Here is a 27,091-nt window from a genome sequence, read left to right as displayed (position 1 = left end):
TTTCAGCCGCCTTCTCTCCAGGCTAAACATGCCCAGCTCCTTCAACCTTTCCTCATAGGACTTGGTCTCCAGACCACTCACTATCTTCAGGAGTCCTTTCCATCATCTTCAGGAGTCCTTTCTGCCTTCACATGCCACAACTCCAGCTATTTGCCTTGAGCCACAACCCACTCACAGTAACCCGATGAAGTCCCATCTCATTGGGTTTTCAAGGCAAGAGATGAGCAGAGGTGGTTTGCCATGGCTTTCCTCTGCATAGCAGCCCCTGTCTTCCTTGGTGGTATCCCATCCAAGCCCTGACCTTGCTTAGCTTCTGTGTGATGATGTGATTGGACTAGAGTTTGCTATTATGGCAACTCCAGGAGCCAACAGGGCATGGTGGGGAGGGGTGTTGGCCACAATACCAAGCGGTATTTCAACTTCTTTGGTAACATTACTGAGAGTTTTCCAGTACACAGCTCATCCCTGTTTAGCACACAACATTACCATGTTGCCATGGAGCTGGCAAGATGCCTGCAAGACACCAGGGAGGCAACCAGAAAACCTTGGTGATGGCCTCTCCAGAGCCCTCATTATCAGTTCAGAAAAAAAGGGGGGGGGCAAAATCAGTGCTTGTAGAGAAAAAGTTAGGAAAGCTAAAGCTCAGTATGAGCTTAGGCTGGCCAAAGATGCTAAAAACATCAAAAAAGGGTTCTTTTCTTATGTTCAGAGTAAGAAAAAGAGCAAGGACATGGTAGGCCCATTGCGAGGGCAAGAAAGTGAAATTGTTACAGGTAATGAAGAGAGGGTGGAACTGCTCAATGCCTACTTTTCCTCAGTCTTCTCTTCTGCGGGAAATGGTGCTCAGCATGGCAAAAACAGAACATATAAGGAGTGTATGAAGTTCCAACCTAGGATCGATATAAAGGTAGTACATAAACACCTAGTTTCTTTAAATGAAACTAAGTCCTCAGGGCCAGATGAATTGCATCCAAGGGTTCTAAAAGAGCTTGCGGATGTAATTTCTGAGCCTCTGGCTATTATTTTTGAGAATTCTTGGAGAACAGGAGAGGTGCCGGAAGATTGGAGGCGGGTGAATGTTGTCCCCATCTTCAAGAAGGGGAAAAAAGCCGATCCGGGTAACTACCAACCTGTCAGCTTGACATTTATACCTGGAAAAGTTTTAGAACAAATCACCAAACAGTCAGTCCTGGAACATTTAGAAAGAATGGATGTGATTACTAAGAGCCAGCATGGTTTTCTCAAGAACAAGTCATGTCAGACTAACCTGATCTCCTTTTTTGAGCAAATGACTACCTTGCTGGATCAGGGGAATGCTCTAGACATTGTTCATCTTGATTTCAATAAGGTTTTTGATAAGGTTCCACATACTATCCTTGTTGACAAGTTGGTAAAATGTGGTTTGAATCCTGTTACCGTTAGATGGATCTGTAACTGGTTGACAGATCGCACCCAAAGAGTGCTTGTGAATGGTTCCTCATCCTCTTGCAGAGGAGTGACAAGTGGAGTGCCTCAAGGCACCTGTTTTGTTCAACATCTTTATCAATGATTTGGATGAAGGAATAGAAGGAATGCTTATTAAATTTGCAGATGATACTAAGTTGGGAGGGGTTGCAAACACAGAAGATGACAGAAACAGGATACAGGATGACCTTGACAGGCTGGAAAACTGGGCTAAAATCAATAAAATGAATTTTGACAGGGATAAATGTAAAGTTCTGCATTTAGGTAGGAAAAATCCAATGCATGGTTATAGGATGGAGGAGACTTGTCTTAGCAGTAGTATGTGCGAAAAGGATCTAGGGGTCTTAGTGGATCATACGCTGAACATGAGTCAACAGTGTGATGCGGTGGCTAAAAAGGCAAATGCAATTTTGGGCTGTATCAACAGAAGTATAGTGTCCAGATCACACGATGTGATAGTATCACTTTACTCTGCTCTGGTAAGACCTCACCTAGAGTATTGTGTTCAGTTTTGGGCACCACATTTTAAGAAGGATATAGACAAGATGGAATGGGTCCAGAGGAGGGCGATGAAGATAGTGAGGGGTCTGGAGACCAAGTCCTATGAGGAAAGGTTGAAGGAGCTGGGGATGTTTAGCCGGGAGAGAAGGCGGCTGAGAGGTGATATGATCACCATCTTCAAGTACTTGAAGAGCTGTCATCTAGAGGATGGTGTGGAATTGTTTTCTTTGGCCCTGGAAAGTAGGACCAGAACCAATGGGTTGAAATTAAATCAAAAGAGTTTCCGGGCCGGCTCAACATTAGGAAGAACTTCCTGACAGTTAGAGTGATTCCTCAGTGGAACAGGCTTCCTCGGGAGGTGGTGGGCTCTCCTTCCTTGGAGGTTTTTAAACAGAGGCCATCTGACAGTGATGAAGATCCTGTGAATTTTGGGAGAGGTGTTTGTGAGTTTCCTGCATTGTTCAGGGGGTTGGACTAGATGACCCTGGTGGTCCCTTCCAACTCTATGATTATGATTCTATAAATCAGTGGCTCGCTGATCCAAATTTAGTCCACAATCAGTGTCAATACCGCTAAGGGGAGACAGGAGTTAGATGCAAGTAGGATTGTTGAGGCACACACAAGATGCATGATCGACAGCATTGATGCATGAGATCTGTTTGAGTCTCGCTCCAAATTGCTTTACAGTCACAAATTATTTTCCATTCATGACACCAGCTGGGTTTTCCTATTTCACACGGCAAAATTTTTGCTTCCCCTTCCTACTGCAGCCTTCTGTGCCCCCTCCACAAATTGTGTTCTTCTGCATCAGGGGATCTATAGGAACAATGTGGGGCTAAGCGAGGGTTTGCAGAGGGTAAGGCAAATTGGTAGAAATCTCCTGGGGCCTCGTTGATGAACAGTTGGACTGCTGCTACACCAATGGAATGACAATTCAAGATCCAGGTCACATTCTGTAGAGGGGCATTGTATGGGTGTAACTGACTCACAGCAGAAATAAAAAATCAAGGCATTTTTTTTAAAAGCAGGCATTCTTAATTTGAACAGGTGGCAAAATTCTGGGCACAAAATGTTTATATCACCTCAGTACAGAATTTTTTTTTTAGGACAGGAGGTCTCCAGTACATGGCTGTCCTTAGTTACTGCCACCTGCACAGAATCTGATTGCTACCATTGTGGTCCACTGCCAACAGCCAGGAAAGGCAAAACCAGTTCCAGCAGCCCCCCCCCCCCAAAAAAAATTCCCCTTAAAACCCAGTGGGTTGGATCCTGTAATGTATGCAGACTCAAGTGAGAACTGAAAGCGTGCTCCTGCCGGGCTCATTGAAGCCAGAAGACCAGAGCTTGGGGACTTGGGAACAATGGGCAGCAGGATCCAAAACCCTGCTGCCCTGCTCCAATCACAGGCCCCCTGCTGGTTTGAATGGTCCAATCAAACACTTGCGCGGGAACACGGGAGTATATATAGTTGGCCCTGTGGGCCCAGTTAGCTAGTCTTATGTGTATGCCTCAGGATGCTGTAATCAATAAAGAGCTGATGATTCACTACCACCGCGCCTCTACCATGCATTGAACCTACTATATTACAGATCCACTGTAGCATTTCTGCAGACAGCAAGATTTCTGTCCATGGAGCACCACTTTCTCCCCTCTCCACATCCTGACACCAAATGCTCCACAATGCTGCCCCAAATGCTCCCTAATGCTGCTTGCGTGTGACAGGAACTCCAATGAGCAGTATTTCTGGGGGATGGGAGTATTTGAGGAAGCTGCAGGCAAAGGGAGGGGAGAAAGTTGCCCTAAGTCTGTAGAAATGGTCTGGTGGATTCAGGCCAGCAGCTTCTGGTACTGGTGGATGGTTTGAGTTGCACAATCATTCTTAAAATGTGGTCCAAACACTTTTAGGTGTTGCCTGCATTCACCCTAAGATAAAATGCTTAAGAACCACAGATAGACTGAAAACAACACTCTCTGTCTCCTCCCTGTACATTGGCTATATGGTCACTTTTCTTTCAAAAGTGGAATAATTAACTTGCGTTTTGCCCACATTCTTGTCTCGTTTTGAGCCAGCTTCAGCACAGCACTTTGCATTTCCCATCTTGCAAGATGCACTGCTTATGGGTCTGCATCTTACACAACACTTCCCCAGTCCTGAGCTAACCTTTACAGCAGGGGAGGGAGTATAGCCTCCCCCATACACAGTCATGTAATATGCAAGTACTAAAAGATAGTAAGAGCCCCGTGGCGCAGAGTGGCAAAGCTGCAGTACTGCAGTTGGAGCCCTCTGCTCACAACCTGAGTTCGATCCCAGCAGAAGCTGGTTCAGGTAGATTGCTCCAGGTTGACTCAGCCTTCCATCCTTCTGAGGTTGGTAAAATGAGCTTGCTGGGGAAGGCAATGGCAAACCACTCCATAAAAAGTCTGCCATGAAAACGTTGTGAAAGCAACATCATCCTAGAGTCAAAAATGACTGGTGCTTGCACAGGGGACTACCTTTACCTTTTTACTAAAAGATATCTTGGGATGGCCTGGGGAGAACATCAATTCATTGGGATAGCAATGGCAAAAGAAACATATTTTATGCTAGGGATTAGGAAATGGATTGATAATCAAATGACAAGCATGATAATGTGCAGTGCAGTTGTTTTTGGATACCTGTGTGCTGTTTTGTCTCATCTTAGAAAGGATTTTTTAGAGCTGGAAAAGGTGCAGAAAAGGGTAACCAAAAGACTCAACAGATTAGAGCATCTTGGCTTTAAGGAAAGGTGCTTGAGACTTTTTAATTCAGAAGAAAAATGATTTAAGAGGGGGCAGGATTTATAAAACTGTGTCCAGGTGGGAAAAGTAGGACCTTTTCTCCCAGTCTCGTCTTATTAGAGTTGAGTCCAGAGGGTTAGCTGTGTTACTCTCATCAGGGCTTTTTTAGTAGAAAGAGCCCAGCAGGAACTTATTTGCCTATTAGGCCACATCCCGACACCAAGCCAGCTGGAACTGCATTCCTGTGCGTTCTTGCTCAAAAAAAGCCCTGACTCAGCAACGCAGCAACATAAAACAGAAATCCAGCGGCAGATGGAAAGCTAACAAAGGTTATTCCAGCCTAAGTGCTGGTGAGTCAGATCTCACTTCATCAAATGCATACACCAAGTAAGCTTATGCTAAAATAACCTTTGTTAGTCTTTATGAGGCCAGAGGAGTTCTGTTGCATTTCATTATCACAAAGGTCACCCAGCGAAATTTACTAGCTATAGATTCAGGACAGACCAATGGAAGTACTTCTTCACAAAACATGTAATTCATTTCAGGCATTCATTAATTTGTACACTTGTAATTGGACCTCAGATCCCCAGTTGTTGAGGTCAGTAGTGGGGGACAGATCCACTAGGTGGCTTTTGGAAGGAACCTATTTCCCTACTGTGGGAAACCAGGATGCTGGACTAGATGGACCTTTGATTTGATCTCCCAGCTCTTCCGATGTCTTTGTTTTCTTACCATTCCTGCAATCAGAGGCCACAGTCTGCATGTGCAATTGTAGTATAGGTACTCATGCCATTGTCATCTTCCCTGCCCCACCGCCCGTAGTACAGTGCCATGTGCGAAACGGCTTTTAACATACAAGTTTTAACCTCAGAGTCTTTTTTTGTTTTAACACACTGCCCTGCCTTGGCACCAGGAGAGAAATCTAGCCCAATGAGGGAAAGCTAGTGAGGGAAGGGTTTCCATTGATCCTGTGAAATCCTCTTTCCTTAAGTCATATCCATGTATTACTGGCCAAGCTGTTTCTCAGCGATGCCAGCATTTTCATTACATAGGCAGCCAGAGCTGTGGACTGCAGCCAGAATGCCAATCCTCTAAAACCAGATGGAAAAGAAGAGGTGGAAGGAGAAGGGCGAGCTCCCAATTCCTGTGGGCTCAGAAACCTCGGTGGTGACAAGTTATGAGAGGGAGGAGCAGATGCTGAGAAGAAATGGACCTGATTCCAGCATTTGGTGGAGTGGTGGGAAGTGTCATCAAGTCACAGCTGACTTGAGGCGACCCTGTAGGGTTCTTTAGGCAAAAGATGAGCAGATGTTTTTCACCATTGCCTGCCTCTGCAGAGCAACCCTGGACTGCCTTGGTGGTCTCCCATCTGAGTACTAAGCAGATCCAACCCTGCTAAGCTTCCAAGGTCTGACAAGATCAGGCTAGTCTGGGCTATCCATTCCAATGCTTATCTTTCATTAAAGTGCACAGGCTCTTTCAGTGCCCCTGTGACAAACATTTAAAGTGCAGCTTTTCCCAATCAATTTATTATGCCCCAGTTGCTGCTATTAGTTGCCCAAACCCATCCTTGATAGTGCTGGAAATACAAGCTGCTATGCACTCTGCCAAGCCAGGATTTGACCGGCTACCACTTGTGTTGCAACTACTTCTCTGGTCTGTTTAGCCTTAGTTTGGTTCCCAAAGACTAAGCACCTGCCCTTTCCATCCACCTTGGAGAACCCCCTGCATCTGTTCAGAACTGGCATCAGTGGTCAGGATGGCATACAAGAGCCCTGCAAGAGGCCAGCCTGCTTTCACCAGGGAAAGATGGCTCAGATCACCAGTGTGTTTTCCAGGCTCATGCGGAGAGTTTCCTAAAGGGAGTGGAGCATGACTCCTTTCAGCCTTGCCAATGGGGCTTTATGGAGTATATCACAGCTGCCTGGTGGGAGCAGAAGCTCATAGCTCACTGGAAGGATTTATGCTCCGATGCAGCTGCCTTATTCCCAACAAGTATCTCCCGCTAAGAGAGAGCAAGGCTGGGAAAAAGAGACTTTGGAAAGCTGGTACTGAACTGCCAAAGGTTCACTCTCTGGGACGGTTGCCAAGTCCATTGGCCATGCTGGCTGTGGCTGATGGGAGTTGTAGGCAAAAACATCTGGAGAGCTACCATTGGCCACCCCTGGTATAGGGGGATGGGTTCCTCCCAGTGTTCCCTCTAAGCTGAGCTAGCTCACAGATTTTTAGACTCCAGCTCACACATTTTTGTCTTAGCTCAGGAAGGATGACCCCAGGGCATAATAATTTATGCAGTAGCTCACAACTTTAATGCCAGTAGCTCACAAAGAAGAATTTTTGCTCACAAGACTCTGCAGCTTAGAGGGAACATTGGGCTACGTGGCCCAAGACCCATCTGCACAGTTCTCCACCCACCAGAGAGTCCAGTGGAATAAAATATTTGGCAAATTAATATAGCCTAGAGACTCTGCTCTCAATTACACAACAGCAGAGGAGTCAGTACAGACTGCTGCTATATTTATAGTAATGTCAGGAGGGGGCGTGGCTTAGCGGTAGAGCATCAACTTGGCATGCAGAAGGTCCCAGGTTCAATCTCCAGCATTTCCAATTAAACTAGATCAGGTAATAGGCGATGTGAAGGGCCCCTGGAGAGCCACTGCCAGTCTGAGTAGATGATACTAACACCTTGATGGCCCAATGGTGTGGTTCAGTATGAGGCAGCTTCATTTATAACAATCTACCTTGTAGCTTTCTCACTATCTCTAGCTAAGAACACAGACCTCGGCCTTTATGCCATGTGAGAGGCCATATAAAGGATAAAACATGGGCAATCAGGGAACCCCGGGAACAACTCATTATTCCTCCCCATGACAATGATCTCCCAGTCTTATCCTCAACACACTCTTCCTCCCCCTCAAGTACCTTGAAGCTGCCCCCCTCCCTCTCCATGGCTGCTTTTAAGCTTAAAAGAACCACTGGAGTGCCATTCATCGTCCTGCTAACTTACCTTTGTAGAACAAAAGTATGAGTCAAATTTCACCTTTAAGCCCAACAGTTTTATTCAGAATGTAAGCTTTTGTGTGTTCTAAGCACACGAAAGCTTACATTCTGAATAAAACTTTGTTGGTCTTAAAGGCAAACTTGACTCCTACTTTGTTCTACTGCTTCAGACCAACATGGCTGCCCACTTGGATCTATCCACACCTTTGTGTAAGTCAGATTTGCTTTAACACTTAAGGCACAACTCAATATATAAGAAGCAGTCGGACAGCCTTAAATAACTGGAATTGCCAAATTTAGTTATTTGCTATAGCAACTGGAAGGTAGTCCTATATTTAGGGATGGCTGTTCCATCCCCCCACCCCCGATTATTGAGTTTTTTGTTTCAAATGTTTTTAGCCTCCAGTAGGACTTGAAATTCAAATCACTGAATAATTCTGATTTTTTTTTCCCAGTGGAGAAACTTTATTTACTGGAGGGGAAAAAAAGATTTTAATAGCCTTTGTGGGACTGCATGCACTGTCTGCATCCGGTTCTTTCTCTGTGATCATTTTTTAACTGTCTCTTAAAAGGGGACAAATCTCTCCAAAGAGCTGGTTTCAGGGTGCTGGGCTTTCACAGCTTTAGATCTTCTACATCAGTGCAATATGGATGTCCCAGTTTCCCTTAGATCTTAGGGAGATGTTAACAGCTGTCTTGGATGATGCGTCAGGTGTTTTATTTGGCCTGACACTTCAGGTCTTTCATGTAAACATTGCAGAGAAAAAGTAGATGAAGAGATTAGACAAAAAAACTAGGAAATAGTGCTGTAGTAGGAAATAACAGAGGCAGCTGCGGCCCTCAGTTCACAAGACCTGAGAAAGGCTGTTAATGATAGGGGTTTGGTTTTTTTAGAGGTAAAGGTAGTCCCCTGTGCAAGCTTTCCTCTCCTATGGGGCTCAAATTCCTTACCATTATGACTTCTGGGTGAACAAGATGAATGTTCTTCAATGCACATGGAAGTGCCAGAGAGCTCCAGAGTAGAGAGAAGCACAAAAATTATAGTATCTAAGCCAAAGCCCATATTTTGCTCATGACCCACAATGAAAAATCTTCCGAGGCAAAAAAGATAAAGCTGGATCTAGACTGAACCAGCCATTTTTATTGCAGACTTCCCTCCCATGGTGTAAAGTTGCAGTACTGCCGACCAAGCTCTGCTCACAACCTGGCAGAAGCTAGGTTCAGCTAGCCAGCTCAAGGTTGACTCAGCCTTCCATCCTTCCGAGGTCAGTAAAATGAGTACCCAGTTTCCTGGGGGTAAAGTATAGATCAGGGGTGCCCAACGGTAGCTCTCCAGATTTTTTTTGCCTACAACTCCCATCAGCCCCAGCCACCATGGCCAATGGCTGGGGCTGATGGGAGTAGTAGGCGAAAAAACGTCTGGAGAGCTACTGTTGGCCACCCCTGGTGTAGATGACTGGGGAAGGCAATGGCAAACCACCCCATAAAAAGTCTGTCATAAAAATGTGAAAGCAATATCACCCCAGAATCAGAAACAACTGGTGCTTGCACAGGGAATTACCTTTATCTTCCTCCCATTGTTCCTCAGTGTCTCGTATTTTATTGTTACTCCTTAGAAGAATCTGGGTTTATTTATATATTCCAGACGACACAGGTTGGGTTTGACAATCAGAGGTGTGATCTCCTCAGTTCTGGTGCACAGGGTGTGATTCAAATCATGACTGGATGGGGAAGCAGCTTCCGCCTTCCCTGATCCAAAACAGTCTGGGAAGAGGAGGGAAATATGCAATCTCTTGAGCAAACCAATGTGTACGCTACTCATTAATTCACGTTCGGAAGCCTCCCCCCTCCCCCAGTGTAGTTGTAATCCGTATCAGGCACCGTGTGGATGGGAACTGAATTTAAATCTGTTGCAATCAGCTCTTGGGTTTTGTAACTGACCTGTGTAGATAGATATCATTGCAGTAACTGATACAAAACACAGCCAGAAATGCACTTAAAAAAATAAACCTATGCTAGACCCTTAAAATCTCAGTTTTCTCTAAGGTGGCCAAGCTGAAACTCTTGCTGCCATCTCCCTCCTTCCTCACTGGAGCCACATGACCACCTACCCCCCTAAAATGATTTGCACAGACCAATTGGCCTTTCCATTTGTCTTTCAGGAGCAAGAGCTGGAAAGCTTGGCTGCAATTGAAGCTGAGCTGGAGAAAGTGGCCCAGAAGCTCCATGCCCTACGGAGAGGCTGAAGTTCTGAAACTATGTGTGACCTGAGCAAAAAAGCAAGAAGTTTAAACTTACCCTTTGAAAACACTGCAATTTATTTTATTAATTTTTTTTAAAGGAGTTATAATGGAGCAGGTGCATTTGGCATAGGAAGCCAATTATCAGTAGAAAACAGACTTTTTTTTCTGTGTGTGTGTCTACAGTAGTCCTGCGCTTGAATTGCTTGCTGTTTTGATTTTGTGCTCCCTTTATCGGCTATCGATTTTCTATTGTAACTTTTGGATTACAGCAACAGTGTGACTTACTCATGAATTTTCTGTTGAAGGAAAAAAGAGGGGGGGGATAGATTTGGGGGTTTTCCCCTCTTATTTTTGATTTTTTTTAAAAAAAATTAAAAGCCATGACAGCTTTCTAGAATGTTTTACTTATACTATTAGGTTTACTGGATAAAATACCTTGCAATAATTTGTTAATCTTTTGATTACAAAAATGATGAGTGACTATAATATATTCTATATAGAAATTAAGGACAACAATAAAAATACAGATTTGGGCTCCTTCATTTGTCTCTCTTAATCTTCAATTAGTACCTCTCTCCAGAGGTTCTACAAAGTGTTAGATTTGGACCTGGATTCAAATTACTCCTCACAATGAAACTGTTAACCTTGTACCAGCCAACCTTCAGCCTAGACAACCATTGCAGGGCTGTTGTGAGGACAAAATAGGATAATTACCAAGAATGCCACAGTAAATTCCTTGAAAGAAAAGCAATATATAAATAAAAACACAAAGCAGGGTATATGTTTCTTATATTAAATAACGGGTCACCTGTAATTAGCTTTGTTTTTTGATTCTCCAGTAGTTCACCTGTATTGCAAAGGTGTTCTCATTAGATCAGCTGTGGATTTTAAAATTAATTTTAACTTCATTTAAAATATGAATTTGGGAAGCACACCAATAACTATCAGGAATTCGTTGGTTTTTTTTTTGTTTGGTATACATCTTTTCTTTTTTACAACAGAAATCCAGAACAAATATGCAAGTATATGTACAGCTTTGGTAGATAGTTCCAAGTTTGTGTGAGTCAACATGGGGGTTATAAGTCCCCCCCTTAATTTATCAATAACCTAGTTTCAGCCATAGAAGAGAAGAACTGATCAACAGGATGGAAATAACCTGAGAAAGGACTATCTACACCAGGGGTCCCCAACCCTCGGTCCGTGGACCGATACTGGTCCATGGCCTGTTAGCAACCGGGCCGTGAGTTGTATAATTTTTTCATTATATATTACAATGTAGTAATAATAATAATACATTGGATTTATATCCTGCCCTCCACTCTGAATCTCAGAGGGGCTCACAATCTCTTTTATCTTCCTCCCCCGCAACAGACCCCCTGTGAGGTGGGTGGGGCTAAGAGAGCTCTCCCCAGAAGTTGCCCTTTCAAGGGACAACTCTGTGAGAGCTACGGCTGACCCAAGGCCATTCCAGCAGCTGCAAGTGGAGGAGTGGGGAATCAAACCCAGTTCTCCCAAATAAGAGTCCACACACTTAACCACCACACCAAAATAAAGTGCACAATTGTATCATCCTGAAACCATTCGCACACCCCGCCCCCCCCCCCCCCCCGGCTGTGGAAAAATTGTCTTCCACAAAACCAGTCCCTGGTGCCAAAAAGGTTGGGAACCGCTGATCTACACAATGTAATAGTTATGTAATTGGACTATAATTTGATATGCCATGTGAACCATCATAAATTTAACTCAATCATAGTTAAAATGGAGATCAGCATGTTCCTTCCGCTTTCAGCCGTCAAAGAGAACTGGGCTTCATTAATGGGTTTCTCAGTGAGATTTGGATCTAGCTGGACTCCATTTTCTCAGTGGAGATGCACCTTACTTATTTTTCCTTCCCAGAATACAAGTGCTGGAATCTAACATCTCCAGTAATTAAATGTGTGCCTATCAGTAAAGCTGGCATGAGATTCCTCCTTTTCCCTCATAAACTTTATATTTTTGTAACATATGCTTGATGAAGTGTTCACACACATAATATTTGATGTCATTTTGATTGGCCCTTATCAAAGGCATAGCATGGATTTTCTTTCTCAATACTAAGACTGTCATTCTAAGCAAATTACACCCTTCAAAATTCATTAACATGGAAGGATTCAACTCTGTTTAGGATGCCACTACAAGCAGTTTCTTCTTCCAATGAGATATGGGCCCAGAAATATGACATATTGACTCCAATGATATGTTTAAAAGGAAATCCCCACACAATTCAATGGTTATGAAAGTTTGGATACAAGGAAACAAAAGTGGGGGAAAAATTCAATCCACTTCCAGATTATTATCCACTGCTTCCCACCCTCAACTCCCAAGCCCTCTCCAGTCACTGACACAAATGCTGGATAGAGTCACTGCAGTAAGGCATTTATTTTTTTTAATCATGTGTTTGAAAAAGGATAGTTTTTTTTGTCTCCAAAGCAGACACAAACAACAATAGAAGATAATTAAGTAAATTTTACTTTACTGTTAATAATCAAAGTTTGTCTGTCACAGCCTAATGTTTTGGCAAATCAAAAGAAAAAAATGGGACAAATTACTCTTGAAATTGATGGTAAGCAACAGAAGAAAAAGCACCATATTATTTCAAAAGGATGTTTGTCATGCGGTATGATTAAAAAGTCAAGGAGCTAGTATTTTTTGGTTTTTATATAGACCAGATTTCTTTCTTACTTTATATTATATAATATAATATATATATATATCTTATATGTGTGTGTGGGTGTGTGTATCACACGCACACAAATTAAATACAAAACAATTTAGTTCCTCATAAAAGTAATTTTATGAACAGGACCGAAGCAATCACAACACTCACACTAATACTATATAAAGTTGGGGAGGGGATCAGTCACATACAGACAAGTGATGTTCATAGGCAAACTCTGCATGAGCAAAAACATGGTCCCTCGTAGGTTGGACTTTGATCTGGAATTGACAATGCTATGCACGCCTCAACACACACATACACACAAAATTAATTTTCTTTAAAAAACAACTAACTGAGTAGGATCTAACAATGCATTTCCTTCGATAGAGCTATCTTGACAGTAGCAGCCTTCCCATCAATGGAAGGCATTAAAAGATTCAACCTGTTCATTCTTTATGTAAATACATTCTTTCTTGAGGATGTACGATGTTTAACTATTGGTAAAGAGGAGACAAGTAAAATGGAATATTTGGGGTCTCCTTTGGAGAATTCACATGGATTGAGGAAGGGATCTACATAAATAAATACTTTTTAAAAATTACATCTAATGCATTTTTACAGCACCGCTTTTCTTTCTTTTTTACAAAGAGATAAAATACCTCTACCATTCTTGTTAGCCACACACAGTCTGAAATATAGAAATCACTATTTTATACTTACATATTTGCAATATTTAAATATATGTCTCTTCACACATTGACATTGTATATTAGGAAGCTACTGTGGAAATGACAGAAGATTAACATTAAATGTGGCATGGTCACTTGGCAAAAAAAGGAAGATGTGATCATTCCCCCCCCTCCCTTCACTAACTTTACTTATTAGGAATTATGAATAGGCTTCAAAATTCCTTCTGGTTTTAGTAATTAAACTGAACAGCACACTCAGAAACATGTTTTCCAGTTTAACAGCCAGAACGAGATATTAGATTATGTTCAGTTAGGCCTGGCCTGCACAAACAGAAGACAACCAACATGCCCTATCAAAATAAGATCTGGCCCTTGAAAGTGTGCTACCACTGTAACATTTGTTGTTCTTTGAGGTGCCACATATCACATTGCTACTGTTCCTGGACACCACCTGGTTTGACAACAGTTAGGGTTTTAGTGCATTGATTACAATAGCATATTAAACAACCCCCTAGATATCAGGGGGAACTTACCCCTTGATCTTTGAGTTTTCTGTGTAGATTTTTTTTCTCCCACAGGAGAATATTCAAACAAGCAAACCTGTAGTCTGAAGTTATATAATCTAGGAACAAATTTTACCTCATAATCTGTACTGACTGAACCTCTGTTGAGCTGGAAGGGGCATTGAAACCATCAAACGTTTAATTCTGGTTAAATTAGCGGAATCATGAAGAAAATTCTACATACACAGAGAGAGAGTTGAAAACAGGATTGTCTTAAACAGGTTGGTTTGTTTAGAAAAACCACTCTGAGGTAAAAAGTGATCAACATATGTCCAATAACAAAGTTCAGATGCATTGCAGAAGTAGATACCAATGCTCTATTTTTTGCTACAAACTTTACCCTATGAATTCTGTGTGTGCGTGTGTGTGGGGGGGTGTCCTTGTAACTCTTAATTATGATTGGTTAAACAGCTAATATCCACTACCACATAAAAACCATTTCAAGCCACATAAAACCCTATTGAATCTATTCTCAAAAGAAGGAGAAAAATGGAAGGCTAATGCTCTTGGTTTAGCAGGTACAAAACAAAAACGAACAGGCAAAAAAAGATAGGAGTGGGAATAGGGCTAGACTCTTCTAATTTTAAGTCTGCAAACACAAAAATAATAATTCTTGTAATATTAAAGATACATAAACCCTAATCCCCTTCTTGTAAAAATACAGTTCATTGCTAAGAATAATTTACATAAATAGGCTACAACTTTACAGCAGATGTTAAAAGAACATTTGTTCAGTCAACACGCAACTGAGCCGCTCTTAACAGCACAATGGCTAATTACATTACATTCACACTGAAGGTGCTAGGTTTCCTCATTTTGCTAGAGAGAGAGGCTTTCATTGGGAGGTGTGAAAGTTGATCGGACATTCTGAAAACTCCTGGGCCACAAACATCCTGGACTTCATGTGCTCCTCCCCATGCCTGTTCCCCCTTGCCCACAGTTATTGGGCCAGCATGGGCCACAGCAGCAGCAGAAACACATATATTAAGGAACCTGTAGAGCAAAGGAGTTTGCAAAACGCTGGGGTTTCATTTCAACCCTGTGCTTCCAGATAGTGTGGGAAGCAGCCATCTGTAAGAGGCCTAAGGCTGCCAGCTGGTTTAATAGAAGCCTAATTGGCTTTATCCCACTGCAACTTAAAGAACCCGGTACAAATATTTGCCTAAGAGCCAAGAAGTTTGCACTGGATTAAAGAACAAAAATGGCAGTTTCCGTGGGCAACAGCCAAATGGCTGCATTTCCCCTTGCTGCTGATGGCAGCGTGTGATTAGGGTATGTTTTTGCATCACTATTTTTTGTTATTAATTTGCACGTATCATTACTACATAACAATTTTAAAAAGCAGGAAGACTGAAATAAAAAATTAGCTACTGCAATTAAAAAATTAATTTGAAAGATTCCTGATTTTTAATTCTTCCAGGTGTTTTGCAACCAATTTAGGATCCACCACAGACTGAAAAAATGAGGGTTCAGCCACTGTAGTAGCACACAAAGACAATCCCACACAGTCCAAGTAACCCATCAGTATTACCTTCCAATACTCCCAACACACTATATACTCCCAGACCATCAGGATGTTCCAAACTGAATTTTCTCTACTAAAAAGCAAAATGTTCCCTACAACTTCTCAACTCTTATCATGCAAAGGTCTGCAAAGCATATGCTTTCAAGAGCAGCTTATATGTACTTACCAAGCTCAAAATTCCTAGGGTTTGGAATGCATGATGCCCCCACATGAGCTAGGGAGACATCCCAAGAACCTACTTCTGAGAATACAGCAACCTTGTGGCTAAGTATCAATAGAGCCTTATTTTGGCTACCAGAAATGCATTCTTGGCAACAGGTTGCTGCTTGGAAGAAGACAGATGGCACTTTAAGAATGGTGAGTCACTTTCCCATATTTAGGATGCCTGACAGCCCTCAACTTTGGTCCACAGCTTGTGAATCAGTGCTTTTAAAATTTTTAAAAGCAGATATGTACTGGTGCACACCTACTTTCATCCTTCACTTCCCCTCTGCCAAGTTCATAATACTTTGAAAACAGTGGCAAAACTGTTCCAGGGTTTGGCGCATGTGCATATGTGGCTACATGCTATCCCACAGGTGATTGACAAAGTCAGCTTTTCCTGGTTTTAAACTGAGCCACGCCAAAACAAACAACTCTACCTTAAAACATTGTTATATATGGATCCGTGTTTAATATCAGCCTGCAGTATTCTACATCACAGAATGAGGCTTCTCTGAAAGGGCTCGCCCAAGACCGGGGTGGGGGGGCAACTAAGAATATAAATCCAATATCATCATCATAAAGTACTGCAAAACAGGCCAACCAAAATTTAGACAGCCTGCATGAAAAGTACCATGGATATCAATATCCAAGAACATTTGGGTGTTATAATTTATGCATAAAGTTGCTTGTGGAGCCTAATCACTGAACCATTTCAAATCTAATGGGAGCTCACCGACTGCAATATGAGCGTTGCCCAAAGATGAAGAAATCTATTTTGTACTGGTGTAACTTCCCCGTTTGGTTAAGGTTTGCGATCTGCAATCACATACACTTGCCTTCCTCGGGGTCTTTGTGATTAGTATACCTGGATTCTATGAATGGTGAGAGTTTTATAGGGAAACAAATTGTGACAAAAGTTAGTTGTTTGTCAGTTAAACCCAGCTGTAATACTTATTACAGAATACTTCTGGGATCGGAAGCAGTGATACTGGTGAAATTCTTATAGACCTGACTACTGAATTAAACTGGTTGGAGTCAAGATCACGACTGTATTTTTATAAGATGCTGCCAGAAGACTTTCAAGAATTAATAAAACAGGCTTAATAACAATAACTGGAATGATCTGTAAACAAATGTAGAATGCACAATCATATTTCAGTAGTTTTATTACAGAGAAATGAAGCAGTGCAAAATAGGCCAACCAAAATTTAGAAGGCAGCCATTTAAAGAAAAAGAATTCATTGTTAAAATCAGGAAACAGCACAAAAGACACCACAATTGGATCCAATACTCAGATTCATGTAAACATTGTTAGTTTTGAAATGTCTCCCACTACTAAATCACACCAAACAGAATCTCTCCTCTTCTCTCTCCCTCAGCTCAAATTTATTTTAATATTGCCATTTCATTTTGGAGGGGGGTGCAGGGGATGGGTGGGAGGGGGAGAAAGAGAAAAGTTAATAGTTAAAAAAAAGAGAGAGAGAATTCCAAAACCCAGTGATGCCATAGTAGAATCATATACCCTAGTAGGGGTTCCCTGAGGTCAACAGTGTCTGGAACTAGTCCATGCTTTCTTTTCTCCTGTTCTCTCATTATATTTAGTATGGCACAACATGACATCATCAGTCCCAACAACCAATGAGGTAGAGCAGGGCTGGAACAAACTGCAATGTGTTTTGCCTTACTAAATGATATAAAGACCTGCGTTGGGTTGTGATCACTTGTCAGGGGGAAACTATGTTCCAGCTTGCATTGCTCACAAGAACACAGGGGGGGGGGGGTTCTGATTGCAATCTCTTAAAAAAAAAAGATCATGAACTTGCAAGAGGTTAATGGTATCGAAGAGTTCTATAAATCCACGCTCAACCTACTTTTCACCCCTGCCTAATGTGTGTTAAAAATGTGCACTCAAATCCCTACCTGTTTTCCATTGTGATCCCTCAGCAACTGTCGATAACAGAAAGCATCGTTCCAAACTGCAATGACTCAAAATGGATTCAGAAACCCAAAATGAATGTCTGATGATCTCTCATCTCTGAACAGAAACCACCTACTTTTAAAGGGTGATTATATCAATTACTATTTCCTGCAGAGTCTTTATACTGGGGCTTAAAAATACCTCACAAGCCAAGCATTCTTCCCCCATATGGACAGTTCTAGGCATTCCCTCAGCTAGAAAGCGCAGGCCAATATGCAGGCTATAAAACTCTCTTGGCATTCCCCTTCTCTCTTTCTCTGTTCCAAAATCTCATCAGGTCTTCCCACCTTCTCCTTCCAGACTAGAAATTCAAGAATGTTTGACATCAGTGGTGAATTAAGACTAATTCGTGCTCTTTAAAGGGGGGGGGGCTTTTCTGGTATGGCCGTTCAGGGAGTACGAGCATTCACTGCCCCCCCTCCCCGTTACAGCCCTATGCCATAATGCATGATGATGGCCATGTGTATGCACGATTCACATCTTCCTTCTACCTCTCCAAAAAAGGAGGTGCAGATTAACTTTGGATGCATTCACTATGAGCACAGGAAATGGATTTGGGTAAGCAGGTGAACTGGACCCCCCCACAAGCTGAAGCTTGTGTAAAATGTTCAACTGCTCCACTGATGCTTAGACAACTCAGGATTTTTAAAATGTTTCCTTTCAAACAATTTAGAGATTGTTTCAAACAGGAAGAGGCCCTCAGGTTTACTAACCAAGCCTTCTCTTAACTGGTCCAAGCTACTTTTGATATAATAGCTGGAACTGGCCAAGGTTGCAGAGGCAGGCTTTATTGGTTCAGAGGAAAGAAACACTCCTGGTTTTGCTACTGGTCTTAAGGTACAGCCAGATAGTGCAACACAATTACAGATGAATACATGTTACCCCTTCAAGAAGTATCCCACAGAATCAACCCAGAAGAGTGAAAGAGGCGGTAGGGTAAAAAGCCTGGCCTGTTTTTGAAGAGAATAAGTTGTAGTGAGCAGAGGTCACAACCACAGCTGACCCCTGTTGAGTCTCGTGACAGGGAAAGCAGAAGAACTATTGAGGGAAAGGAAAAGGCCTGGCTGAAGAAACCTCCCCAGGATTCTCTTGTGCGACAGGTAGTGACACAGCCAATGACAACAGAATCATATAGGCTTTCACCTGGCTGAGAACCTTTTCAGTGCACAATAAAAACATTCTGTGTGCTCTCTTGCCCTACTCTTTAGAGCAAGCTGAGAGGGAAGTGAAGAAGGGCTGTTGGATTTTGACTGGGTAATTTTTTCAGATGCAAGCCTTATCCATTCTGTGAGGTTTACTGGTCACTAATGATTACAAATGAAAACAAAACAAAAACAAGTGATATCCCCTTCCCATCCTCCCATATTAAGGGATCTAGTGTTTAAAAAGACATGTGTGTGCGCGCACACACACACACAAGGACGCACACACACACACACAGATACACAAGCGTGTGTAAAATCACTACGCAGCTGCAGTAGGAATCTGATGAAGTGGACCCAGATCACTAAATTTGTTTCTTTTTTCCTTTAAAAAAAATCACGGTGAACTAATAAAGATTTCTTCTTTTTTTAACGTAGTAGTTGCATTACCAACCAGCCTGCTTTGATCCTGGGGCCTAGGGGCCTCCCCCTCAGTCTACGGAGCCGGTTTGGGTTATTGAGAGGAAGCTTTCGTTGCCAATGTGGCCACGCAGTGCTGCTGGAAGCTGGGAGAGACAGCCGAGTTGCAACCTAGTCTCTGGTGCTGAAGCTTGACTGAGGGGGTGGCCTCGCTGTCCACGATCCAAGGGTCTTTGCCCACCATGCTCCGGCAGCCGTTGCTCGCGCAGCATGTCCGCTCCCCTGCCAAGCTGCCGGTCTGTTCGGCCAGGTGCTTGCTCCGGTTCAGCTGGGGTGCCTCGGGTGCTTGCCCCTGCAGGACGGCAGCTATGTGGTTGAGGAGATCCGTGAAGAATTCCGAGACGCCCTCATAACCTGGAGGAAAATAAACAAAGAATTCTGACACAGCTATCTATCTCCCTGATCATTCACTCACTTAAAAGATTTATGCACTTTTAACCTAAAGCAGGTTCACAAAAGGGACTAATCCATAATTCAGGGTGTTTTTGCCCCGACCTCGACAGCCCAGGCAAGCCCCATCTTGTCTGATTTTGGAAGCTAAGCAGGGCCAACTCTGGCAAGTACTTGGATAGGAACCCCTGGAATACCAGCAGCTGGGAGGCAGGGGCAGGTTTTATTCAGTCGCCTCTCTGAATATCCTCCAGGCCCCCAGTACCGGTCAGTCACCAGAGGTCACCATGACTTCCAGATGCACTGTCTCTCTCTCTCTCTCTCAAAAACAAACATACAACCCCCCCCCCCCCAATATTCAGGTTACTTTTCTAAACTTACTCCCCTGCCCTGAATTAATGCCAGCCAGCTCCTTGTACATCTTGCTGCAGTAGATAACTTTGATGGGATACTAACTCATTAGTTATTTAATGGATTTGTATTTTCCCCATGTTTTTCCTGTAGAAAAAATGCTCTGGGAATAAAATTTAAAAACAGGGTTTTAAAAAAATGCAATCAGGTAGGTAAGGGGGGAAAAAGAAAGCATACTTAAGGATAGCTGGATTCAGGTCCAGGGGTACCTTAGAGACTAACATGATTTTCCAGGATATGAGCTTTTTTTTTTTAAACTTAAATTGTTATTAATTTTACATTTAACGTACAAATCTACCTATGCTATACAAAAAATAACAACAAAAATACACACACACATCAAATTATTTTCCAAACAGTCACACATCTACAAGGATATTATACAGTTTTGAACTTCTTTTCTATATAACACAAAATTCAAATATTTAGTTGGTTAGCTGATTCTTTAGTGTTAACATATTCCAAAAAAGGAAACCCCTTTTCCACAAGGGATATCAGCTTCAGAGTGTCAAGGCTCCCTTGGTCGGGCAGTTGACACAGGGAGCTTTGACTTGTTAACTTATACCACGAAAATCTTGTGGGACTCGAACCCAGCTCTTCTACTGCAGACCAACATGACTATCCCTCTGCTGCAAACATATTTAAAGACTGAGATCAGTTCCCCGCTAGCCTTATGCCGTTCTCACACTCCTCTACTCTGCAGGGCTTTTGTCGGATTTCATGCTATCTGCCCTGGGGCTGCAACTTGTTTTGCCTTTTTTGCGAGGCAAACAGAAACCAGTTTTTAGAGGATCTTGTTTGCTGTGTGAAAGAGGCAGAGCTAGTTGCAGCCCCGGGGCACAGAGTGTGAAATCCGACAGAAGCCCTGCGGAGGAGAGTGAGAATGGCATAAGGGTAGTGGGGAATCGGTCTGATTTTGCTCATTCTCTCCGCTCTCACACACCAGCCAATCTCTCTCTTGACCAGTTCTTCTGACTCAGTGGCCATCCTAGCGCCAGACTGCAAAAACAACAGTCCAGCACTGGGGTCCAGTAGCAGCTCCAACTCTATGGATGGAGAATGGACAGACTGCTGCATTCTGTTGGGGTTTTATCCCAGTCACCAAGACCTCAATGGAATAGTCTCTCAGTTTTGAGTGTGAACACCTGGTACTGGGCTCAGATTTGCTTGGGAATATTTAAAATGGCTCCCAATCAGAGCTGGAACCTAATCATACAATGGCTACCCTCAAGGCAAGGTCCAGTCACATAACGCCAGGGCTTTCCATAACAAGGTAGGAGATTCCAAACCAAACACTCTCCAACGATGGAGGTGGCTGGTTCAAAATGGATGCCCCCTGCAGATTTAAACTGCCTGTCTCCTGGACTCTCCTACTATGGTTGATGGAAGAAAGCCAGAGCGGCTGTCTGCTTTGGGGATAATGGATGCCAAAAAACACAATGGCAAGCATCATGGTACCCAAGGTGGGAGTCACTGGAATAGGGATTTGTGGCACAGAGGTGACAGCTGAGGCCAGAGGAGGCCCCACCTACTGGGCCAAAGGCAGCAGCTGCTCTAGGAAAGGGTGGAGCAAGGCAAGGAAGGAACGGATTAAGAGATGAACCAGGCTCAAAGAAGGGAAGGGCAGTGCTGCGCTTGGCCAGCACAGGTGGAGCCCAGGAATGATGAAAAGGAAGATGTCAAGGAAGATAGGAAGTGGAGCAGACTGGGAGAGGCTGAGAGGGCACCAAGAAGGGAAGAAGAGAAACCTAGAGGAGGAGAGAGAGCAGTGGCAGGAAAAGCCAACCAGCTGTAGAAAGCCGTGGAACTGCTTCACATCAGAGGCACAGCTCAGCTTCCTGAGGTTTTAAAGGGGCAAAGTGAAGGAAGCTGTGCCCATTTGGATACCTGTGTAGATGTGGCTCTTAACAGTAAAGGAAATTTTACTGAGAGCCTGGGTGAGTCTCTGCTGACCATGGAAGACACTTATGATGTCCTGCTGCTCCTTAGTGGTGCCACAGGCTTCTAGCAGCCCTGCTATTGTCTGCCTGCCTAAACTGGCCGAGGATGGCATTGAGGGAACCATGGGCTCATTCTCCTAGGACAGGGGTGGCCAGCGGTAGCTCTCCAGATGTTTTTGCCTACAACTCCCATCAGCCCCAGCCAGCATGGCCAATGGCTGGGGCTGATGGGAGTTGTAGGCAAAAAACATCTGGAGAGCTACCACTGGCCACCCCTGTCCTAGGAGGTTTCAATATCTATGCCAAGGCCTTGTTGTTTGATGTAACTCAGGATCTCATGGGTCTCTATACCTGTCTCAAATTATATCTGACCTTATTGGATTGACAGGTCCCATGCTTTTTGCTCCCCTGTTCAGGTCAAAAGGATTATCAGCCGGAGCCAGGGGAGTTTAATAAACTATTTTACTGGCAGAAGGATATTATCTGTTTGGAGTTACAGGGCCCTTGAGATTATGCAGAGTAGGGGAACAGCTGAAAGGCTCCTAACAGACACTGCAGGAAGCTGTCTTACAGTATGCCTGGGTAGAAAAAATAAAGCATGATCTTTATAACCATTCTGTGGGGGAGTCTGACTGCAGAAAGAAGAACTGAGGGAATAAGAACACCTCTAAACTGACAATGGTGTGTGTGGGGGGGACACATCACGTTTTTAGCTACAATCTTTAAGGAAAATTATTTTCCAGAGAATGATAAATCCTCATGACGGAATAAAATAAACATAGGAGAAAACAGAAAAACCTGGATGTTTTTAGACACTACAGCAAGAAATGTTAATCTAAACACACAAGAGATGTATCCTGAAACTGAATTAAGGTTCTTTTTTGTTGTTGTTGAATATTTCAGTTCACAGAACCAATTTTTCCATTCTCGGTTAGATTCCAATTTCTGTTTCTCTGTCACACAATGCATTGTTTCTTCTCCCTAAGAGAAAGCACCACATGCTATGCATGCTGTAGGAAATATCAATGTTACACAAAGAAATAACGTTACACACAAATATATGTGCATCTGGGAAAACCGAGCAGGGCAGTTTCTCAGTGTCTGCATATGTCAGTGCTCAAGATTATCATACACTCAAGTGAGAAGAATCCTGATCTCTTTTACATAAATACATATTCAAAAGGCTCTTCCCTGTTCTTCTTTTACATGAATCACGAAACGTCTTCAATGAAAGGTGACAGAATGTCACAGCACATTTTACAACTTTAATACTTACAAAATTATTTTCAATGCTTTAAATGTCATTTTTTTAAAAAAAGTAATGTTTTAGTTACATTATTTATTTAAAAACATTTTATTACATTATTTTAATTTTTTTAAAAAGAAATTAGCATATCTACTGGCCACACTTTGGGGTAGGTTTAAACACCTGTGTAGCATAGTTTCTATCTGTTTTGTGGAATGCTGATGTGTTCCCCCACCATTTTGAGCCTGTGGACAGCTTTGCAATTCTGACACAAAGTGGTGGGCACAACCACAAAATGGCAGGCTTAGAAGCCTGAACTGACCACCAAATGGCTGCCACAGACAGAGGAAGTCCAATTGTAGGGGAGAACAGGGGTAATTAGGAAAGGCGCTTCAAAAGAGGTGTGAGAGAGAATAAAGCAAATGCTGCTGTGGCAAGCGCCACTGGGGGGGCCTTATTTAGTTGATCTTCCGTGGCCAATCAGAAGCCCTGCTGAGCCCCATCTAGCCTCCACTCACTTTCTGAAAACACCGGGTGGACACCACATTGGAGAACCCTGCTCTACAGAGAGGGAACAGAATGCTGCAGAAACATGAAGCTGCCTTATAGAGAGTCAGCCAATGGGCCCATTTAGCTTGTCCTTGCCTCTTCTGATAGACAATGGCTCCTCAGGGTCTTGAGTGGCTCCTCAGGGTCATCACCTACTATCTGATCTTTTTCAGCTAGGGATGTGGGGATTAAACCTTATTCTGTGTAAAAAAGAGGGGCTCTCTCAGTGAACCATGATGGCCCCGTGATTTTGTACTGATGAGAAGCGTCAGGGCGTACTGGAATGCCTAGCAAGCTTGAAGTATATTACCACTCTAGGCTAATCCACAAAAGCTAGGTGGGCCTTACTAGGCTACAAGCAAGTCAATTACAGCAATTATAGCTAAAGAGATTTTTAAAAACAATTGTAAAAAAGCTACTGGAAAATTAAGACAGTTAAGGAAGGCAGCTCTCAAGCAGGAGAAAAGTGGGATGCGAAGATGCTGGTAATCAAAATAAAATCTGCCTGCCCCACTTCGCACAGACCTAAGCAGATGTTGAACTAAGTGTGCTGTAGATGGACTTTGCCTGGCTCGTAGCAGCCTCCTCTCACCTGGGAATGCATTGATGTCAATCACAGCATGTTGACCAGTCTGATTGTTAATGATGATGTCAATCCCAAAGAGAGACACCCCTAGGGCCTGCTGCAGCGCCTTCGAGATCGCTCGTATGACCTCGTCGTTCGGCCTTTCAAACACACCTTCTATTTTATCGAGCTACAGAGAGAAGAGGGGAAAATGGGAAAATAACAAGTTTAGAAACTGGCAAATATGGATCATCTCAGCAGATTAAAAGGAAAGCTCATTAATGGGTTATATGAAAGCCCTCTAACCCAAGGATGGCCAAACTTGCTTAATGTAAGAGCCGCATAGAATAAATGTCAAAAGTTTGAGGGAAGGAAGGAAGGAAGGAAGGAAGGAAGGAAGGAAGGAAGGAAGGAAGGAAGGAAGGAAGGAAGGAAGGAAGGAAGGAAGGAAGGAAGGAAGGAAGGAAGGAAGGAAGGAAGGCAAATAGTGGGGGAGGTGGAGGTAGAAAAGAAAGCAACTTTAACTTTAAATGCATTCTCCAAGCTGCCAGCTGGCTTGGTGAAGGGATTTAAAGAGACAAATGTCTTCTCCAAGCTGGCGAACAGGGCAGTGGGGGTTTCAAAAACCACACAATATGCGTGAAAGAGCCACATGTGGCTCCCAAGCTGCAGTTTGGCCATCTTTGCTCTAACTACTACACTATGTTGACTCTCACTGCAATGTTTGCTCTTTTAGATGCCGCAAGCATCATCCGATGCAAAAATGCGAAGCTCACCGTGTGATCTCATGAGAAAGTACTCAAAGAAAAGTTAAACTGGAGCTGGCAACTTATGCAACTTTTACAGAGGCAGAAAACACTACACTAACTAATGCATTTTACACCCAGATTTTCGCTATTGTTATACAGTAAAAATCCGGATGTAAAACGGATTAGGTAGTGTAGTGTGAATGCACCCAGAGTCTCAAAGCAGCTTACAATCTCCTTTACCTTCCTCCCCCTGTGAGGTAGGTGGGGCTGAGAGAGCTCTCCTAGAAGCTGCCGTTTCAAGGACAGATTTTACGACAGCTATGGCTGACCCAAGACCATTCCAGCAGCATCAAGTGGAGGAGTGGGGAATCAAACCTGGTTCTCCCAGATAAGAATCCGCACACTTAATCACTACACTCAACTGGTGTAGTGAGCTTCTGATCTATTCCTAGGCTACACCAGCAAAGACCTACCTCTAACTGAGAAAACCTACAATGACCCATATTGAGCTCTCTCTGCTATTTATACTGTAGCAAAATGGTTAATCCTTTTGTATCCCCCACCCCACCCCAGAAAGAGGCTTGTAGTACTTACTGCTGTTAGGACTGATGAGGATTCTGGCTTTGATACATTGTGGCTGTTGAAAAATATCGATTCTCTATCTGCAGTTGGGAGAAAGGTAAAAGAAAAAAATCAAGGGTGTTAAACTGTAGTTCTGAAAGGTGAGAATATGCAAGTGTTAAATTATTAGAATGAACGGTGTAAAGCGCAATCCTTTGAATTCTGAATCATCTTGTTCCTAATAGGATTTTAGGTGACAAAAACCAACACTAGGGGGCAGCACAGTCCATCAACTAAAACAGCCCTATACAATAACCAAATTTTATCAAGTCTACAAATGGGCTAGTTCTGTTCTAGCATCAGTACTGCAATAGCCCACAGAACACATAATGAGAAAGCAGCCCTGTTGCAAAAGGGAGAAAGAAGTAGGATGCACAGCCTTTAAAGAATGAAAGGCTTTAAAATGACAAAGTTCAAAATGGCAAGATACAAACTGCTACAGCAGCAGAAGGTATTAATAGAGCTTGGTACCTTTGGATTGCTTAAATAGAACTCTTGCTCTAGAATGTTATTGCTGGGGGTTGCACTTCACCATTAAAATTATTTTAAAGAAAAGCTTTTAAAACATTAAAAAAAGTACAGGAACAATGAGGATGCAGGTATTTAAAAAGCCAGTACTGTCCTCCTGACAAAATGGATTTCAGGAAAAAAAACACACACCCAATTTTGTCCCCCAAGCAACCAATAATTCATTTCTATTGCTCTGAATACATCAACATGACAATCTTTTGTATTTAGGGTTAGGACTTGAGAGTCTGCACTAGTCATCTGGCCCAAAGGGGCTGGGCACAGGTCAAAGTTCATAGCCACTAGAGCATCCCCCTTTTGCAGCTTGCTTGGTTATGCCAGGCTGGCAGGCGTCCTGTCTGCCTGCAGTTTGGACAAAGCTTTTTGTAGCATGAGCCTCTTGATGCTCCCATCAAAAATTTGCCTTGAATTTCGATTGGCACTGCTCCTCTTGCCTTTTCTAGTTCTAGCTTGGATCTTTGTTCTTAGATCTTTTTGGACACACTTTTCATCTGCTTCAGAAACTACTGCAACTGCCTGACCCCTGTGAATATGTGGAAACTCATGCAACATCACTAGGGTTAGTTCAGTGATTGGGGGCGGGGGGAAAAATCACAAGCTTCAATTTCTCTAGTCATGTAAGTGTCAGCATTGGGCACTTTAAGGAGAAAAGTGCTGATGCACTGTTATGTAACTCCTACTATACCTGCTAATGAAAGGCATGTGAGAATCATGTGCAGCTAGTTAAGAATTGGGTAACATGATTGGCTAGCTGCACTATATCAACAGAGAGCCTAACTCTCATTCTCTGTGGGTTGATGAATACGGAGGACGTGCAGAGGTGTGGAGAGCTATTGTGATCAGAGGCT

General features: G+C 43.0%; 2 protein-coding genes across 3 annotated transcripts in view; one reads left to right on the top strand and one right to left on the bottom strand.

Annotated features, from left to right (window-relative positions):
* The window catches only part of CHGA (chromogranin A), a 36,183-nt gene extending 25,676 nt beyond the window's left edge, over positions 1-10,507 (top strand). The window contains exon 8 of the mRNA XM_060261856.1: positions 9,885-10,507. Within this exon, the coding sequence (XP_060117839.1) occupies positions 9,885-9,968 (84 nt within the window). The 3' untranslated portion in view covers positions 9,969-10,507. The remainder of the gene's footprint in view (positions 1-9,884) is intronic.
* A 6,285-nt stretch (positions 10,508-16,792) lies between these two features.
* The window catches only part of ITPK1 (inositol-tetrakisphosphate 1-kinase), a 188,814-nt gene continuing 178,515 nt past the window's right edge, over positions 16,793-27,091 (bottom strand). For both annotated transcript variants that reach the window (XM_060261858.1, XM_060261859.1), the window contains 3 exons: positions 25,689-25,756; positions 24,373-24,535; positions 16,793-19,598 (listed from right to left, as the gene is read on the bottom strand). In XM_060261858.1, coding sequence (XP_060117841.1) covers positions 19,279-19,598; positions 24,373-24,535; positions 25,689-25,756 — 551 coding nt within the window. In that variant the 3' untranslated portion in view covers positions 16,793-19,278. The remainder of the gene's footprint in view (positions 19,599-24,372; positions 24,536-25,688; positions 25,757-27,091) is intronic.

Source organism: Heteronotia binoei, chromosome 21 (assembly GCF_032191835.1).
Source record: "Heteronotia binoei isolate CCM8104 ecotype False Entrance Well chromosome 21, APGP_CSIRO_Hbin_v1, whole genome shotgun sequence".
Lineage (NCBI taxonomy): Eukaryota > Metazoa > Chordata > Lepidosauria > Squamata > Gekkonidae > Heteronotia > Heteronotia binoei.
This window is presented reverse-complemented; position numbering and strand designations above follow the sequence as displayed.